At 38.2% G+C, this 19613-nt stretch overlaps 1 protein-coding gene across 2 annotated transcripts in view; it reads left to right on the top strand.

Moving 5' to 3' along the window:
- DCDC2 (doublecortin domain containing 2) overlaps positions 1-19613 on the top strand; it is a 55026-nt gene that overhangs the window by 23384 nt on the left and 12029 nt on the right. For both annotated transcript variants that reach the window (XM_039712203.1, XM_039712202.1), the window contains 4 exons: positions 535-678; positions 1477-1531; positions 2996-3182; positions 16660-16760. In XM_039712203.1, coding sequence (XP_039568137.1) covers positions 535-678; positions 1477-1531; positions 2996-3182; positions 16660-16760 — 487 coding nt within the window. The remainder of the gene's footprint in view (positions 1-534; positions 679-1476; positions 1532-2995; positions 3183-16659; positions 16761-19613) is intronic.

The following is a 19613-nucleotide window of genomic DNA, read 5'->3' as shown; positions in this document are numbered from 1 at the left end:
TGATAGGGCTTTCAGTCATGAATACCGTGTTCTTGCCAGGTTACTGCATAGTTTTCTGAACACAGATAGAAGGTGGAACTTGGTAGGAGAGGGGTCAGGAACTCATGGAATATATTCCTTCCACAGTAACAGGGAAAAGATGTTGAAGACCTTAGAAATAGAAAGTAATTTATTTCTTTCTAGAAATTAGGGGAGTATGTAATCTATTATAGCACTTCATACTTCGTTGGTTTTATATAAACTGTAATTTAAGTAGTTATTTTTCTAGTTTTTCTTGGTGGTTTGTTTGTTCTGGGTTATGTTTGGATTTGGTTTTTTTGGTTGGTTGGTTGGTTGGTTGGTTGGTTGGTTGGTTGAGATTTTTAAAAATGTAGTTTCTGATCATTGTGTGGTGTCTGCTGTACTCAGTTGGGTTTGATATCTGGAAATTCAACATATATTTAGTGAGTTTAGATTAACATAGCTTTCAGTGCTCTTAATGCACCTAACTGAATGCTAAGGTTTATTATAATTAGCATTTTCATATCTTTTCAGACTCTACACTGTAGATGGAAAACTTGTTCAGAATGGGTCAGACTTGGAGAATGGGCAAATTTATGTTGCAGTGGGTAGAGAAAAGTTTAAGAAATTGCCGTATGGTGATCTGCTGTCCAAATCTACATCAAGAAGGTCACAGGGGTAAGTTCTAAAGATGTGTGATACACTCCTGTGTGCTTGTGTGTGTCAATAGTAAAGTACAAAATTACTATTCCAAGAATGATGCATGGGTTAGTACGGGTGCAAAACTTCACTGTCGGCTTCTGAGAAAGCTGAGATAAAAGTTACAAAAGCAGAAATGGAAATTCAGAAGACCAGTTCATCTCATAAGCATTCCCTTGATCATGTATCACAAAATTAGCATCTGAGAAAAATTAATCCAAGTCAAAGTAATCCTATTTTTTTTCTTGGGATACAAATGTGTACAGCTGAATGTGATTAGGTGCAGCTACTGCAGTTTAGGTCTACTCTTGGTTAGTAATGTGAAATATATACTCCCTTAAGATTGTTTTATGTTTGGGTCTATTTTTCGTAGGCTAGAACAATCACATAACAGAGTCCTAAACTGGGTGTCTGTAAGGAGAAATGTGTGCTTTTTGTACCTTTGGAAAACATGAGGATTTGGAATAATTTTATTGAAATAAAAGGAAAAAAATTGAAGTTGTAAGGAGAATTCACATAGTAATTCACTCGATACAGCTCTGCAAGGTTTTGGTGTATAAAGTATGCATTGTGGGGGAATGCACTTGTTGAATAAGTTAATGATTATGCATTTAAACATAGTCTAGTAAACAGAACAAGTGATGCTTAGTGAAAACACAAAGTGAAAAAAACAATTACCTCTGTTGCCATCTTGGTGTTATCTGCCTTGATTATAGATACATAGTGGCTGTGCCAGTGACAGGATACACAATTCTAATATATGGCTTATTCCTGCAGTTCCAAAACCTCGGTACTTCCTCCAATTGTGGGATCTCGAAAGTCTAAAGGCAGCGTAAGTATAAAATTTCTAATTCAGCTAAATTCTGGCAGATGGAAAGTCCCTGTCCTTTGGGTTTTAATTAAATCTGAAGAGAAAAAAATTCACAGCCATGTGGTGGCATGCTTATTAAAGCCTGATGAATCTGTAGCTATTTGCAGTGTCAATTAGACAGAAGAAATCTGAGAAAATATTGTTGTGATAAGGGCTGCTTTGTTTTTGATAAAAGCTTCCATAGCAAAGATCAGCTGCTGGGTTAAACCTGACTATTTGTCTATATATTTATTTATTTATTCAAATTATATACCTAAAAGGAAAAACACAGAACCTTTCACAAAGTTTTCTGAACACTGAGTCTGAAAAAGGTCCTACACCAGTTTGCAATCTGGTATGTTTTCTTCTAGGTAACCACTACATACAGAGCTTGATCCTTCACTGCTTTGCATCCCGTTTAGCTATTTATATGTGTACAAAATGAGTCAGGGAACCATTAAGGTTGGAAAAGACCCCCAAGGTCATCGAATTCAATCTCTGATCTGTCACCACTGTGTCAAGTAAACCATAGCACCAAGTGCCTCATCCAGTTGTTTCCTAAACCCTTTCAGGAATGATGGCTCCACCACTTCTCTGGGTAGCCTGATTAAGCATCACTGCTTCAGTGAAGGAATTTTTCCTTATGTCCAACCTGAACCACCCTAGTGTATCTTGAGGCCTTTTCTTCTTGTTCTGTTGCTTGTTGACTGGGAGAAGAGCCTAACCCCACATTGCTACAAGAAGAGTCCTCTGTGGATTTAATTTCAGTGCGAAAAAAGAATATAAGTATCTGTTTTTACCAGTTCTCCAAAAGTGCAGTTTGCTGTACAAGTACAAGACAGCAGGGAATCAGACTCACAGTCTGTCATTATAATTGTGGTAGTTGATCATGTCCATTCATTCTTTACAAAAGAAAACAAAACAAAACGAGTCTCTGGAGCCACTAAAAAGAAGTAAGCAATAAAACATACAAGTTTCTGTTTACATTCCATTGAATGTGTTACTGCCCTGTGAAGGCTGTCATTCTTCTCCAGCCTCTTTTGACACTTAGAATAATACCCATGTCTCATTTACACAAACAGTGATTTATTAACAAGTCATATTTGCGTGTTATATCTTGTGGTTATCCACACATATGGATGAGAGATAACTGCACATAATATGTATGCATGCATAGATTCATCTACCCATTCTTTTTCATTAAATGAAACATTATTTTCTTATAATAAATATGTGATTTTTCTCCTGGAAGCTGTTGAAAATTTCATTGGTCAGATTATACAGTAGGATAGTTATACTTTTCCGGATGATTTAAGATATCACTGAAATGTACTAATTGTAAATTATTATGCTTCTTCACACCTGATACCAGTCCTTAATGAAATTTTAAAAAGAAGCTTTTTAATTTGCTGATAATCACTGATAATTACATCCTCTTCTTTTCAGGGAAATGATTGGCAATCTAAATCTACCAGTGACCGGGGAGAAAACAGTTCCTCACCTCAGCTTCCCAAAAGGAAAGACAAAAAAAGCCAGAATCCAGAGAATTCTGTTTCCAGACGACACTTTTCTAACCACTCTACAAAAGGAAAACAGACAGTAAAAGCTTCCACAGGAGTCCTTCAGGATAATGGTTAGTACTGAGATAAACACTGTTGTAGCATAGTGGCTTTTGGTCTTCAGTTATACTAGTGAAATAGTAGAATAACATGCTTGAATAGTTATTAAATTGTCTATTTACTCTGGGAAACTGTAATTGCCAAAGTTCTTTCTGCTTAGGAAATGCACCTGTGCATCCCTACTACATTCTTGGCTTCATTTACAGAGCACAAGCGGCTGTGTATGATGTTTAGTATACCTTGGAAGTTAAGCTCATATGGTTCTATCATTATGCTTTTGGTAAAGGAAAATAAAAATGTATATTTTCACCATTTTCCCACTGTTCTGCACTGCAATAAGGTGAAGAAAAGGAGCTGGTGTTCTCAAAGGACCCCTTGCTGTCCCTGAGAATCCCTGACTACCTGCCTGACTCTGTGTAACAAAACTAGAGCCTGGGGGAGGAAGGAACACAGACAGAAGCTCCAGTTAGCTGGTAGCTGCTGTGACTAATTCTACAGCAGAAGTGCTGGAGGCCCTTTCAGAATTTGCTCTTCTCTGTTCTGTGACAGCAGTGGCAGCAGTTTGCAAATTTAGGCACAAACATCCATATATAGGGAAATTTTTATGTCTCTGTATGTAATGCTGTTGCTGCTCCACCTGCTGACAGAATTGGTTGGAAAGCCTCTAAGTTTATTGAAGTGACTGTTTCCTTCTCACTTCAGCTTTTCTGTGCTTTGTGAGTCTTGTGTAACTAGGAGAAGCTGTTCAAGGCAGCAGATTGTCTAGTTGGAGCTCAAGTGTATTTTTGGAGAAGCTCTGTGATCCTGTATTTTAGCTCCATATATAAAGATGTGTTAGTAAAAGTGGGAATGGGCAGTTGTAGCCAGGTGTGGTTCAATCTCTTCTCCCAGGTAAGAAGTAACAGGACAAAAGGAAATGGCCTCAAGTTGCACCATGGGAGGCATAGACTGGATATTAGGAAAAATTTCTTCACAGAAAGATTGTAAAATATTGAACTTGCTGTATAGGGAAGTGGTGGAGTCACCATCCCCAGAAATATTCAAAAAAAGTAAGGATATGGTACTTGAGAACAAGGTTTAGCTGGTGGTGGTGCTGGGTTGACAGTTAGACTTGATCTTAAAGGTCTTTTCCAGCCTTAATTATTCTATGGTTCTGACTCTTGAGAAATTAAAGTCTTTTCACTCACGTCTGACTCACTCACTCAGTGGAGTGTGGGAGCTCCACTGTAGTCAGATCTTTGGTAGTTTTCAGGGAAATGGTTAAAAAAAAAGGTACTACAATGACTCCAAAATGTCACTTCTGGCAAAAGTGTTGTCTTTTGTACATTCTGTTCCGGTCACACCTCAAGATGAAGTGACCTGAAGCACAGGCCAGGCAGGCTGTAGGAGCTGTGAGCCTTGCTGCTGTGGGAGCATCCCTTGTCCAGCCAATCCTCATTGTCAAAGACTGCCCTTGACAGAAAGCCAGCACTGCAGAAGTGCCCATTATGGTATTTATGGTATGGATCATTCCATGGTCCGTGTCATTTATCTATCTCATATAAAACTGAGGGAAACCTTTTATCCCATCCAGATGCATGAAGTGTAAAGTAGCTTTTCAACAAACCATCAGCATGTTCCACCATCATATTTGCTTGGGGATAATAAGATTAATAATTTCATAATAATATGAAAAATTCCTTTGATACTCTCCTTTCTGTCCCAGTGCTATTCCATCTTGGTCAAGAATGATCCATTGTCAGTTTGTATGTAATCTGGAACAGGAAGACTGGAAAAGCAGTTGTAGAGCCCTGAAATGGTAGCTTTGGCATTAACATACCTGCTTTAGTGACAGCTAACAGTCCAAATACCACTTTCATTCCTGTCAGTACATGCTTAAAACCAATCGATGCTGAATAAATTTTCTCATTCTTTTCAGAAAACTTTTTGTGGGCCTGAATGATGAAATATTCCCATCAGGCAATTGCCAAACTTCTCCTTTAATGCTATTGTGTCCTAAAGTATTTTCTTCATGCTCTGGGATTGCAAGGGTATGTGAGGTCCATTGTCTTTCCCCAGGTAAACCTAAACAGACTTTGGCAGTATAACATACATTAATTTGTTCATTAAATTCTGGTGTGTGGGTCCTATTTCTTTTAAAATGTATGTCTAATTTCTCAGCATCCATTGGAATGTTTATTGAAAATTGAGCTCCTCTATCAACCATATCTTTCAAAGGATGTTTTCTAGGTCCTACTGGTAAGTAAATTGGTAAGCCATAATGCACCCGGTGATAAAGCCTAAAGTTCTCCCAGCACTTTGTGAGGTTTTTTCTTTCTTTTTTTTTTTCCTCTCCTCAAATGGTTGCAGGTATGTTTTTACTGTGAAAGCTTTTGTTTTTTTCATGTGTCTCCCTTGCACTCTTTTTACTAAGTGTTCTCTGGTTGTTGCCTGAGAGCTGCATGCGGAATACCTAAAGCTATTGCTGTCCTCTGCAGTTCATTTTGCTTCAGGGGTGTTTTGATCCTTCTTCTGTCTCAGGCAGAGTATGTTTAAAAGTCCTCACCTGGCACTCAAGAAGTCTCTGCACTTCAGGTTTTGGGCCCCTCTCAAAGGCCCAAGTTTGTTCTCCAGGATAGGGTTTCCCAGCCCATTTCCCTAGCATGGTTTACTGTGTCATGAAAGAGTCTTGCCCAAGAGGAAAGGTTGTCACCCTAATTTTTAAAGATTTTCTAAGCCTTCTGATGTTTACATTCTTGTAGCAAACTTTCTCACACACTTTCTGTAAACAACTTACTGTTTTGCATTCTTTTATGGAGGAGGAGAAATTTGATGGACTGTTGGTTTGTCCAGTGTCATTGGAGAGTGACACTTTCACCCTCCAATCCACTGTCACCTTTGGAAATCTATAAATGTTGGAATCAGAAAATAAACTCCCCTCTTCTACCTTGAGAACAGCAGCATGTTCACGTCGTGTTGTTTTGTGTCCTATAGTGACAAAAGGATATCTTGGGGATCTTGTAACTCTTCACTATGCTTTACATCTCCTTTTTGTCTTGTCTTTGTCTTCTCTATTTTGTCTTGTCACCCTACTGAAAATATTTTTAATGTTTTCAGGTCTTCTTTAATAGAGGTCTTAACATACTAGGATCCACTTCTGCAGAGATTGGGATGTGTCTAAGTGTCCATACCTTGCCTTGTAACAGTGGTGAATATATCATGAGATGACCACATGGGTATGGAAGCTGGTCCTGCTCTTTCCATAACCTCTGTTCCCCCTGCCCAATACGCAATCCTGCTGATTACTGAATGAGGTTGATTGATAGGCTCAGGTCCTAGGTTTAATAAGACTCCTGGCCCCCAGCTTCACTTTGTCTAGCAATATTCTACTTGCTTCTGAGAGACTTACTCTCAACAAATGCTCAGTCTCTGACTCCCCTGGTTTTCATCTACATTTTTCCTGTATGTCTGCCATTTGCAAGGGGTCCCAGGGAGTAGTTCTGACCATGGTTTTTTTTCTGACCTCTTTGAGGTCCTTTGAGTGCCTCAGTCTTAATTATGGGTATCATTCTAGAACCACTTCCTTTTTAGAGGAGGACCTAGAGGTTCAGTCATTTCGTTGGAGACTCATTCTCCCTCATCAGCATTTTCATCAGGGTTTTCCCAAATACCACCATATCAATCCTCAGGTGATACTATTAATTTTTTGATTTTTCTGACTGCTGAATTGGTGAGTTTTAGTGTCAGCTCTAATGTTTTTTTCCCTCCAAGGTTTTTTGCTGTCCTTTGGATTCTTTCAACTGTTGTTTTACTTGTCATTTTGATACCATAAAGACAATTTTTCTTTCCTTTATTTACTATGTCAGATGCTTAGTTTATTTCATAATTTGTTCTCTTTATTGCTATGCAGCCTTTAAGCATAGCCTGCACAACTGTAGTGTGCTTAGTATTAAAATTATGGAAGTGTGTTGAGAACTAAACAGAGCAAAGAATATTGGTTTTGGGGTTGTTTTTTTCTGCACTTTAAGCATTCATTACAAGTTAATGTGAATGCTGTGCTACAACTGTGGAACAAGAATCTTTAATTTAGTTAAAAGGAAAGAAAGCCAACAGGCAAACTGGACAAATCTTGTTAAAAAACAAAGAGCTGTTTCATTTTTAACAAAAAAACCCCAACACCTTGCATTGAAATAATGTTTAAAGATACTGGGCCTCTGGGTTTCAGAATACAAATAAGTGGGCATGGTTTCCTCTGGCAGTACGACATGCTGTGTGAATACTTGTACTTATCCTGTGCCTGTATGCTTTGTTTATGTGTCTGCTGAGGACCTGTCATACTTCCCTTTGGGTTTGGAAGGAACTTATGCTGCTGGAACCGTGTCTTGGGATCCAAAGAGTGGGCAGAGGGTACATTCTCTTTTCTGGGGGCACTACGTCACCTGTTGTTTTCAGTACCTCCATACACTGGAGACCTGCATTAACATCCAGTCCAGCTTGAAAGGGCAGAATAGAGGCTGTTCAAGCTTCTCCTAATGTGTGTGCTTTTAGTGCTCTGAAAGTTTCCCTATCAGCAGAGAATCTTCCTTGCTCTGGGTGAGATGACTAGTGGGGCTGCTGATGAAAATATCTTAAAAGCTGGTCATCAGATTGGTTTATTCTCTCAGCTGACAGTGAAATTAGAAATCTAGATTAGACCAGGTGCTGAAGTATTGGATATATGAAGCAGGTATATAATTGCTGCCTTGCTGCCTTGAATGATGACATTTTCAGGTTCATTTTAGAGTGAGGAGTTTTATTCTGAAATGGAGATTTACTCTTCATGGAAAACTAAAAGCCATCTCCAGGAGCACAGTGATAATGGTGACTCCCAAGTACTGTTTTGATCACTACAGCTCCACTGCCTATTCTGAAGGCTCGTTGCAGTTCCTAAATTGGCTTTGCAGTTTTATTCCAAAACAGTCCTTCAAACTCAAAGGCTTTGGATTAAGGGATGCATTTGTCACTATCTTAAGAATTTTATTTAATCTTTATTATAATTTTATTTTTTCCTGATGGACAGTGAAAAAGGCTTTTGGCATTTTATCTGGGCATTTGGCTGTCACTGATAAGTGATTAATTAATTTTAATCTGAAACCAATTAAACTGTACAGTGAGTTTACACATGCATATTTTGGGGTGTATGGAAATAGATAAAAAGAAAATGTTCATAGTAGTGAATGTATCCTGTATTCTTTACTGTCCTTTCCCCTGCCAATTTAGCGTTGCATGGAATCTTCTCTTGAGTGCTAGACTGTTTGAAAGTGATTGTTTCTTGGGTCTTAACATCTGAAGAATTATGCACACAGTGTATTTAAGTCTTAACCTAATCTTCCAACTGAGTTTAGTTGGGTGAGCTGTGTATTTACTTTGAATTTATTTTTTTTATACACTGAGAATTTCACCAGCATGCCATTTATATTACAACTGATCTATGTCATAATCCTCTTAAATCAAGATGATTAAAGAATTTCTTGGAGTTGAAAGCTCATTGTGCAAGACTTACATTCACCACTTCTCAGGGCAAATCGAGTAGATTGTGAGCTGATGCTTTGGTGTTTGTAACCTATAAAGCATACTATCAATGTTATGATCAGGCTTCCACTGCACTAATAGAAGCCTTAATAACATTGAATATATTGTATGCAACAGTAATTGCAATTAGAAATGTGAGGTTTAGAGCTTAGACTACTGCATCTGGAGCAGCAGAATTTGGGTTTATGAAAGTGACACCAAAGGTATACTTAATTATCAGCAGCTTGTTTTGAGGTTTAAAAAAAAAAAGAAAGACAGCAAACCACCAAAAAAACCCTAACCTATTAATTTTTTTGTTTGTGCTACATCCTGTAAAGAGTATGTGTAGGAAATTGATTGAGAAAATAGCAAATTCAGAAGTGTAGCAGAAAATTCTTGGAGGGGAGAACCCTCATTTGAAGCCTGTTCCATTCAAATACAGTAGTTCAATTGTGATCACAAAGTAACTCCCTACATAAACTATAAAAGAAGTTCTAGAGTTAATAGACTGTGGAGTTAGAGTTTTTTCTGTGATTTGGAGAAGTCATAGAGTGGAGATGGGCTGAGCCACTCCATAGTTTTTCAGATATATTTTTGAATATTATGAGGTCTTAGAATTTAGTTGTCATCTCAATTTCCTGGGTTTGTTACTGGCTAAAAAAACAAAAGTAAGAAAAAGGCCAACCCTTATTTATAAGGAAAGCTGCACAGAACCCCAGGTATTGCTTTCCTGCTCTGAATTGGTTTCAGTAAAATTATGAACTTGGCAAAGAGTACAAATCTGGGCTGCCGAATATCCACTCTGCATTGTGAGTTGAAACTGTTGTCTATGTTTTCCTGCTGACAACTTTTAAGATTAGAAACCTATCTGCCATTAAAACACAGACCATATCACTCTGGTATTGTCAAAGCAGATTAAATGACTGCTGAAGAAAGAGAGAGCTTTTCATTTGCAGAGGTTTCACAAGACCTGCTGGCTTACTCCTTGCATAGTAGGAGACAAATCTGTAGCAAGAAATGACAACCCTTTTTGTTGTAGGTGTGTATTGTTACAGTGCTGGATCATGGTAGCCAAAGTGTTCTAATGCCAGTGTGGAACTAAGATGATGATAAACCTTGCAGCCACTTTATTCAAAGTTTCTTTGGGTTTGCTTTTAGGGTAGTGAATACTTCACAAAATGTTAAATAGGAAAATACATACTTATCAGCAGGAAGGCATGCTGCTTAATTCCTCGCAGGAGGGTGTAAAAGTTTGGAATAATGGGACCAGGGCAGACATTTCAAGGCTTTTGCATTTGTTTAGTGACAGTTTAGCCCCTGGCACACAACTGTACTCAAGAGAAGGCCAAGTTATGGAGCAGACCCAGAATTAAAAAAAAATGTGGTTGAATGAGAACCACTTTCTTAAGTTAAAAATGCAAATGGCCTTCCTTAATGATCTATAATTTAAAGCAATTAATAAATTGGATGCTTGGAAACGTGGAGAGTAAGTGGGATGAAGGGCCAAAACGGGGAGAGGGAAGAAAAAACCCTTGCATTATGACACTCAATCCTTTGTTTTTGTAGCTGTTGATGTATAAAGATGAACAAGCTATTTCAGCTTTTCCTTTGCTCCAGCATTACCATATTTCCTATCAGTAAGGGAGAGTACTGCATACAAGGGCAACTTCTAGAAGCACCTTTTGCAGTTTCTGTTGAGGTAATCAGATGCCAGCATTTTCTAATAGCATCAAATTATAACAGATTTAAAATTTTCAAAAGAGAGGAAGCAATTGCTTAAAAACTTCACGTTGCAATAATATTAAGGGAAGAAAAATATGTACTTTTTAATATTCTCAACAGTTTTGTATGTATATTGCTAGCAGGTTCTTTTCAATTACATTGCATTTTGATGACAGGATTCACAGGCATGAACATACATGCAAAACTATCATGAAGGCAGTGCCTCTTTGTTGGAAATAGGCCTTGTTCAACAGTGATACTTTTAAATTAAATAAACCCCAAAACACCCACAAAACGAGAAAATAAAATTATGTTGTATACAGACATAACCAGATGTCCTCCTTTTTCCTCACAGCAAACTATTCAATTTTATGAGCCAATTTTTTATTTTTTACATCTTGTTTTTAATTTTACTTACTGCTTTTATGATGCAGCCTCTTTGTAAGTCACATTAATTTTTTTATAGTAACATTAACTTCCTCCCTTACCTATAGGACTGACACATAGTAAATGCTTCAGATTTCCACAAAATATCCAGGACAGATTATTTGTGGTTTCTTTCTCTACAGGCTGAACTGAATGCACAATACACTGAACGCTTCTGTGTTGAAACAGCTACTAAAATGTGACCAGTGAAATGTTGCTAGTCAAAATTTTTTGGGCATTTATAAATTTGCTCTTGCTGGTAACTTACCTGTTCTGTACCTATCAGGAGATTAGGAAGTAAAAAAGATCAAGATAATAGCTAGAAAATTCTCCTGAATGGGCAACAGAATCCCTTTCACACAAATGAATTCCCCAGGGCTGCAAAGCCAGCTAGGGCTGGCATGGGTAAGGGTCAGGACAGAGTAGGTAACTCTCAAAACAGAGATCTTTTAAGAGTCATTGTGCAAGTCATTAGGAAGTCTTAAAATTGTCTTAAATTGAATTGGTTTTATCTGTTCATTTGCAACAAAGTCAAGCTGAAAAGCTCTGCAGGAATACAGTACCACCTCCTATCTTTGGTGAAATCAGCTGAGTACTGAGCTGCTTACTTTGAGATAGAACTTGGCCAAGTACAAAATCAGAAAACTCACCCCCTGTTAACCAGTCATTGTCCTTTCCAAGGTTCTCATCCAAACCTGACCATAGTGCCTTTCTCTCACCTGTAGCCTCTGGACCTGATTACCAAAGACTAAGCATAGTGGTAACATCCTGCTCCTGTAATTTCACTGCCTTTTTCAGCTGGAAATTTCTCTTGTTCTTACTATTTCTGTGGCATCCTTGCTCCTAGCTGTAGAGGTTGGCCATAAAGTAGATGCCAGTGTTTCAACACCTGTGTCATTTGAATTTACTTGGGGCAGGCTGAGTAGGTCCACGGCTTTTTTGAAGCAGTAGTTACCTTTCCTCGGCAGGGCTGTTACCAGGCTCCAAATGTTCCCTTTCCTGGTAACCCAGACAAGACTTCAAGGAATTCAGAACTTTAAGCCATCTGGATCCTCCTGAGATTTCATCTCTCTGTGGGATTGTGGAGCTGGAGAAGAGGCAGGAGAGAGCACAATTCTTGAAGATACTCTAGAGGAAAGTACTTATGGTTGCAGTTTTCATTCATCTCTTCAGCATGAAACCAAAAAATCCTGTAAGAACTCTTTCCACTCCCCAGAGTCTTAATAAGTATTGTTTGTTGAAGAAATAAATATGAACAAAAAAATCAGTAAAAATACTTTCCTGAAAACAAGGATAATTTTTTCATTGGTGTTGTTTTTTTTTTGTTGGTGTTGGTTTTTTTTTTTTTTTTTTAGTTTTTGGCTGCACTTCTGTGTGTGTGATAACATCAGAACATAGACATTCAGTTGCTGGCAGGTAGTAGTCCAGCAGCATTCCTCTTTGCAGGGTTTCCTGAAGGAAGATTCTTTTAAGAAACTTAAATTGGCTTGGATACCTGCTGACTTGGCTTTTTCCCCCCCTCTCATTCTTTAAAGCTTCTACTCTTTTACTCCCTAAAAGCCATTTTTCTGCCTTCCAGTCAGTGCATTGGACCCCATTGCTTCCCTTTTTCTCACCAGCATTCCCTCATCTTTGTATTTGCTCTTGTACAGTTCCTCATTCCACAAATCTTTTCTAACATCACTGTGCCTTCATCATCTCCCTCAGTGTCTCTATCCTCCAGCCTCTGCATATTCTCTCTGTCCACCTGGCTGCTTCTTTTGAATGATCTGTTCTTTGCCCTTCTGCAGGTTCTTCTTCCCCCTTTTTACCTAAATTACTGAACATGACCCTGCTTTAAGATAATCAGAAATAACGGGAGATGTTTAGGTTACCTAACTCTGTCTGTTTAGGGCATAAGAAATAGTGCTGATTTTTGGCTCAAGGTAGTCTATTGTCACGCAGTGACAGGCAAAACTTGAAAAACTCCAGTATCTTCTTTTTGTCTGGACACCATGGGAAAATATCCTCACAGAAGATCACAAAACTTTCAGTAATATTTTGTTTGGCCTCTTGACAGAAGCTGCACGTGCTGTGGCATTGAGAACTGAGAACCTAACTGAAATAAATCCTCTGTTTATATTTACCAGCAGTGCTGCGGGGAGACATAGCTTCCTTTCTTACCCCCTTTCAGAGCTCTTCTGCCCCAGTGTTGCCATGGCCCTGTTTGTGGTCAGTTCTCAGGTAGTTTGAGGCACAAGAAAATCAGAGCTGACTCATAAAAGAGGAGCATGATTAATTTACAATTTTGTATGAACTGTTTGGAGTAGTCATAAATGTCCCATTTAATGGAAGTGCTGGAATTTTTCTTTTCAGCAGGGTACACCACATATTTCTGCTTCAACAGAGATTGCAATAGAAGCCCATGACAATACAGGATGAAGACTTGCAAAAATGTTTCTTCATGTAATTTATGGCATTTTCTAAAATGCTTTCTTGTTTTTTCTCCCTTAGAGACATGTGAAGAAACTGACTAATCATTCAGACACAGAGATGTGAAATATTGCATCAATAAGATTTTTTCATGCTTTTTTTTCCTAAACCAAAAAGCATTATCTATAAAATATGAGGCAAAGTTACCCAACTGAAAACATTTTCTTGGAAGTAACTCAGAGCACCAATAATTGTGATTAATGTGGCCTGCAAGCTCCTGTTGACAATATCTTGACAAAGAATCAAACAAACAAGAAATGTGTTGGCTTTTCACTCAGCTTCTATCCTCCAGATATTCGTAACTTCACATGCAGAAAATGTAAATACTTTTGGCTGTAGAGTAGCAATGTTAATAATGTTAACATTTTAAGCTATTTTCATAATGCTCCATTTATTCAAATTAATTTTATGTAAATTATTTTGCAATTTTTGTATTTGTTTTCACTTGTTGTAACAAAAGACAACAGTGTGTGTCCTAATGTAAGACTAATTGCATTCCTTGCCATTTCCTTTGGAATTTTTTGTTCAAGCATTACAACTTCTCCATTTTTCAGTTAGCGTCATTTTTTTCTTCATCTGTTTTGGCACATTTCAAACCTAAGTGTGTTAATTCCTTCCCTGACTGTATATGTATTTTGGACATCTGTCTTCCATTCTCTTATGTTTGTGCAGAGGTAAATAATTAATTTCCCTTTTGTTGTAAATGTTCTATTTTTCTTAAATAATATTTTCAGTCTGTGGAAGAACAGGAGTGCTGTTTCTCTTGAGAATGCTTTCTCTGCAAGACAATGAACAGTGGTATCCCCGAGAGATGCTGCAGTGTTGTGCAGAGTTCTTTTCAACTAATATCTTTTCATTTACGACCAGCTTTCTGAGCAAACACCTGCTAGAAAGTGCTTGGAGGAAATTCCATGGAGATTTCAGATTTTGCTTATTGAAATCATGCTGTTACTACCTTTTTGGGCACGCTCTTTTAAATGAGAAATATGATTCCTTACTGAAACTTACAATCTTCTTTCCTGTCTCCTGCTCCCTCCTGGTTCCATGAGTAAGTTTTTTCAGAATACTGTATGTCTGTCTCCTTGGGTTGTTCGGCATAGCCCTGAGCCTGATCTGATCTTCTAAGAAGAGGTGCTTTAAAATTGAGAATCCTCAGCTCTTGAGTGGATTTGGCCTCCAGGGCTAACACATGTTCATCTCCCTTGTACTCCTCCTTTTGCCCTAGTGTAAAAGCCTGATGAAAATTGCCTTTGTACCAAAATCCTTTTTACCTCTAGAGGCCAGACAGTCCCCATTTTGGTTGAAAGACTTGGGGACCTTGAAGGCAAAGGTGTTATTAGAGAGCCTAAATGGAAGGATGGTGATATTAAATGCAGTTCTTTCAGACACTGAGTTGACTTTTTTAGTTCAGTGAGCCAAGGAATCTGAGGCAAGGTTATTTTCTTGCATACTTAGGGGAAAGCCTTGAAATAGGAGAGTCTTCATGGTGGCTTTTAGGGAACACATTATGTTTTCCTCTCAGAATATGGTGGAAATCTGTAATTCAAGTGCCTGTGGTGAGAGGCAACAATGATAATACCAGGTAAGCAAAACAGAACATTCTGTCTCTTAGAGAGCTCAGAAAAATGGGAAATGTGAAGTGCATTGATCATTTGAAAAAGTACAAGTAGCATCTCTTCAGATGCATTTTTTTATTATCCTCAGCCACTCCATGTTTTTACTGCTGATTTTGTCAAAAAACCCAAACAAGTCTTGTGTCAAAGGGGATTTGTAATGAGATATATACAGGTAGATTGTCCAAGGTTTATCGTACTGCCATCAAGTATTGAATGTCCTTAGTTGGTTTCAATGGAACATCCATGCACATGCATTGTATTTAATAAATGCCAAGAAAAAAAGAAACTAAAAAAGAAAATTGTTATTTTCACATGAAGTACAAAAATGAAGTCTTGAAAAACATGTGTGAGTTATTTAGGATAAGAGTCCAAGGATGATGCTAAGACCCCTCTGGTATTTCCAACAGGGGTACTTTCAGAGGACGTAGTAGTATGGATCTTTTGGTAGGGGGGAGGTTCCAGCATGCCTGAGTAATCAAGCTGCTCTGTCCATCAGGAATTCTCTCTCCTAAGATGCACCCAGCAGTACCACTTTGGAATTTCATTGTTCCCAGGGCAAACTCTTCCCTTGGCTCTCATAGTGAGGAAAAAGTAACTGGAAAACTACCGGAGTAGTTCAGTGCTGACTTTTTACGTGGATGGACTCTGGATTTCTCTAGGTCTTGGGGCTTTATTAATTATTTTTCCACCAAAGTGGTTCTGTGCTACACTAAAGATATTCATTTAGCAGCATGCAGCAATGTAGATCAATTTGCATGGTCAGTTGATATTACCAAGTTCAGATGTTTTTATGAAGAACTAGAAGGCAGTCAGAAACAGCAGAAATACTTTTTTGTCCTTCTTGCTGTAGTTACATATTATTTTGGATATGGACACATCTTCATCTTTCCTAGATCAATGGAGAGAGATGATTTTGAGTAACTTGTGCCTTTAGTTTCTGGGCTGTTTTTTGTTCAGGGGTAAATATAAAGGATTGTGCATCACTTGGAAATTGTTTTCTGTGTGTACCTATATTCACTTTCCTAATTAGCTGATACCATAAGACTTGTGCTGGAAACTTCAAAGACCCCTAGTTACTCCTTATAGTTAGGGAAAAGAAATTACTTAAGCTAAATGGTGTAAAATATCTGCAAAATGTAAACATTAATCCTTGTTTTCCAGGAGTATGTGCCTTTTAATGTGAATGTGAAGTTTCAGCCATAGCTCTACTTGCATGTTCCCAGAGTTGAGGAGTAGAACTAATCCAACTGTTTCTTTTAATCTTTTAACCCTGACCTGATTCAGCATGTTTGGTTTTGATTCAGAGGCTGAAATTTTTGATAGATGTATGTTATAATGCTCATTACTAAAAGATACTATAATTGACTGTAGAAACAGAAGTATTATGTTGTTGTTGTAATGTACCTAGTTTGGATTCACTCCAGACCTTTGCCCAAAGTGAAGGAAATTCTGATGCAGGACTTTGTTCAGTTCCTTTCCCCTTTGCCTTTTTTCCCCTCTTCCCCAGTTGGCGTCGTATGTAAATATTTGTTTTTAAAAGGAAAATCAAAAAACCAATTGACAATAATGGGAGACTGAAGACTTCCTTGAAAGAACTCTATGGGGAATGATGGGTCAGCTCAGAAAGCTGTTCTCAGAAGCAAAATTGAATGTGCAGTTCAGCAGTTGAGCCACACTGTGTCACCATTGGACTTCACATCCTTCCACTCTATCTTTCTCATTATAGGTGAAAATATTTACAAAGCCAGAGAAGAGGGGTCTGAAATGTGGGGGGCAGCTGAAGTGCAAGAAGATGAAGATACTCTTGTGGAAGTTCCACTGGACCAGGTAGTGATCAAGCTTTAAATAAATAGCTTTGCCTTTTTTTTTTTTTTTTAATTACAGATTGTGTGTTGTTTCTCTTTCCTCAATTTCTTTCAAGTGTACAGCATAATTCTGCAGAGATGACTGTAAGCAATACTATCAAGCTTTAAATAAATAGCTTTGCCTTTTTTTTTTTTTTTTTAATTACAGATTGTGTGTTTCTCTTTCCTCAATTTCTTTCACGTGTACAGCATAATTCTGCGGAGATGACTGTAAGCAATACTGCTTCTTTTATGGCAGCTTTATCAAATCTCCCTTTCTGTGTTAATATGTCAAATGTCAGTTACCTTTTCATCAGCTTCAGAACTGCTCTGAGAGTTCTTACAGAGCCTTAGAGAATCAGGACTCTCTACTGTTACATGCTACCAAATAGCTTCACGTGAATAGCAGTCTCTTTATACTGCAGTAGAGCAGTATTCCTCCAGTCCTGCATCACAACAGGTGCAGATTTCTCTGATTTTTGTTAAAGCTGAGAGCAATTTGTTCTGTTGGAGCAACACAGTGCTTCGTTGGCCAATTTTTTAATCCTGAGATTTATGTGCAATAAATAGGTCTTGATAACTAAATACAAGATTATATCTCCCTTTTTGTACTTTGATTTGCACTCCTGTGGACTGAAATAATACAAGGAATAGGCAAATGGAACCTAACAGTAACAGCAGTTACTGTCCTTTATCTTGCTTTCAGTATAGACTTCTGTAGTTGTAGGAGAAACTGGAAGTGTGGTAAGTATGGGGAAGAAAATATCCTTCAATGAGGGTAGGGACTGGATTCATGGGCTAAAAGGTAGGTGAAAAACCAGCTGGTTTGGTGAGATTTAAAAAGTCAGCTGGTTGAGATTTAACTGGCACCTATTTACAGATGGTGGTCCTCATGGTTTGATACTGGATCTGAGACATTCTAATATGTTCGTGGGTCACACAGATCATTGCAGGGGACACAGCCTTATTCAGGCCCAGCTGTCATTATCAGGTGAATGCAGGGCTGTCTTTTAGAGCAATCTCAACAGCTTGAAGGAAAAGGATGGCTTGAGCCTCATAAAGTTCCACAGGAAAGAGAGGTACAAGGTTGGGCACCTATAGTGCAGTTAACTCTCAGTGTAGTCTTGAGACAGGCGGGCTAGAAAGGAGCTGCAGAAAGGCCATGCAGCTCCTGTGGCTGGCAAGCTGAGTTGGTACTCCCTGTGTGGTTGAGGTGGACTGTGCAGGCTGGGCTAGTAAAAGCACAGCCAGCACATCAAGGTCACTGATTATCCTTCTTGACTCATCTCTGAGGTTGCATCTAGAGTATTTGTCCAGCTTTGAGTCCTTCTCAGCAGAAGAGAGATACTTAGAAACAGGAGAAAGTTCAGCACAGCCACAAACTATAAAGTTTACAGGCTAAAGATTATTACACTATTTAATTGCTTACTAAATAGTGCTTACTGTCTAGTTGGCTGATTTTTTTCAATTTATTTGTATTGTGTAGAAGAATACTAGACATATATACCTTTAGCTTGTGTTCTGCTTTTAAACACAATATCTGAGGGGAAATAGTTGTTGTATGAACTTATTAGCCACTTTGAAGACTAACACCATACCATCTGAAAAAAAATACAGATTTTTATTATTTTAGGCTCCTGTTGCTAATGCGGACCTTTCTCATTATTTATTCACTTCATTGGGAAGGAATTTTACTTAGATATTTTATAGGCATTGTTCTTGAAGACACATGAATCAGGACTGTCTTGGTCCTTGCAGAAGGAATGCTACAGCTGTGTCTTCTCACAGCACATACCTGCCCCAGCCTCAGAGTCTTATATGATGAACACCATTGGGCTCATCAGTCCTGTTAATTGTGGTTGTCCTGGTGAGGTGTAGTGACAATTAGGATGTGTTGTATTATATTGATAGCACTGACATTGGGGAAGAACATGCTGGCTGTTGTCTTAATCTTTGTTTCTTATGGCATCCTGAAGCACATCCTACTCTGTTCTTGACAGTGTAGTAATCAAATTTAGAAATTATTAGCCTGTTTATTGGCCTCTGGAAGTGTGTAAAGAATTCCTGTGAGTAGTGTAGAACATTTGGCTGTGTCATTTGGGTTGTCAGGCCTTAGTTTTTAGGCTGACTGCAATTCATACAAAATCCAATCCTGGAGACAGCTGCCTTACTTCTCCACAGAGATCCTACACAGGCAGTAGCTCTGTGTGTTTCCCTAGTTTGCCTCTGCCTGCGGGTGGTGACCATCCCTAGGGAGGGGAAAAACTCTCTACTACCACTTGTCTGTTTGCAGTGGAACTATTCACACAGTTGCCAGTGAGCATCAGATGTGCTGGCAAGCTTGCAATGCTAGGAACTTGCTGAATACCTCTAAGCTCCTGTACCAAGGTCCATTCATCATGTTCAGGTGGAAATATTTTTTACTTACTACCAACAGCTTTTGCTATCTGGACAAGCAACTGCAGGCAGTTTTATTTGATGGGGAAAAATATTAAAAAATCAGTCATGCACACTATGAATAATCTGATTTTCATGTTTCCATAAAAGCCAAGGAAAGCACCAAAATTTATTGCAAAACAAGCCATGGTTTATATATAATGTTAAAATTTCATGTATAGTTTCCTTGGTAATCTCACAAGAAGCCATGTCTTTCAGAGTATCACTGAGTAGTTTTTATTCCCAGATAACTAAAGTCACACTAACCTTAGAAGCATTTAGCATTTTGCATGTTCAGGTTCATATTAATGACCATTTAAAATTGTTTTAAATTCTGTGATGTAAAGCTTTTTAGCTTTTTCTTATCTACACTGCAGTGTCTGTTATTGCTAGAAATATG

The sequence above is a fragment of the Passer montanus genome, unplaced genomic scaffold, assembly GCF_014805655.1.
Source record: "Passer montanus isolate IOZ18808 unplaced genomic scaffold, ASM1480565v1 scaffold26, whole genome shotgun sequence".
Lineage (NCBI taxonomy): Eukaryota > Metazoa > Chordata > Aves > Passeriformes > Passeridae > Passer > Passer montanus.
The sequence above is the reverse complement of the archived record's forward strand: the minus strand, read 5'-3'. Positions and strand labels throughout refer to the sequence as shown.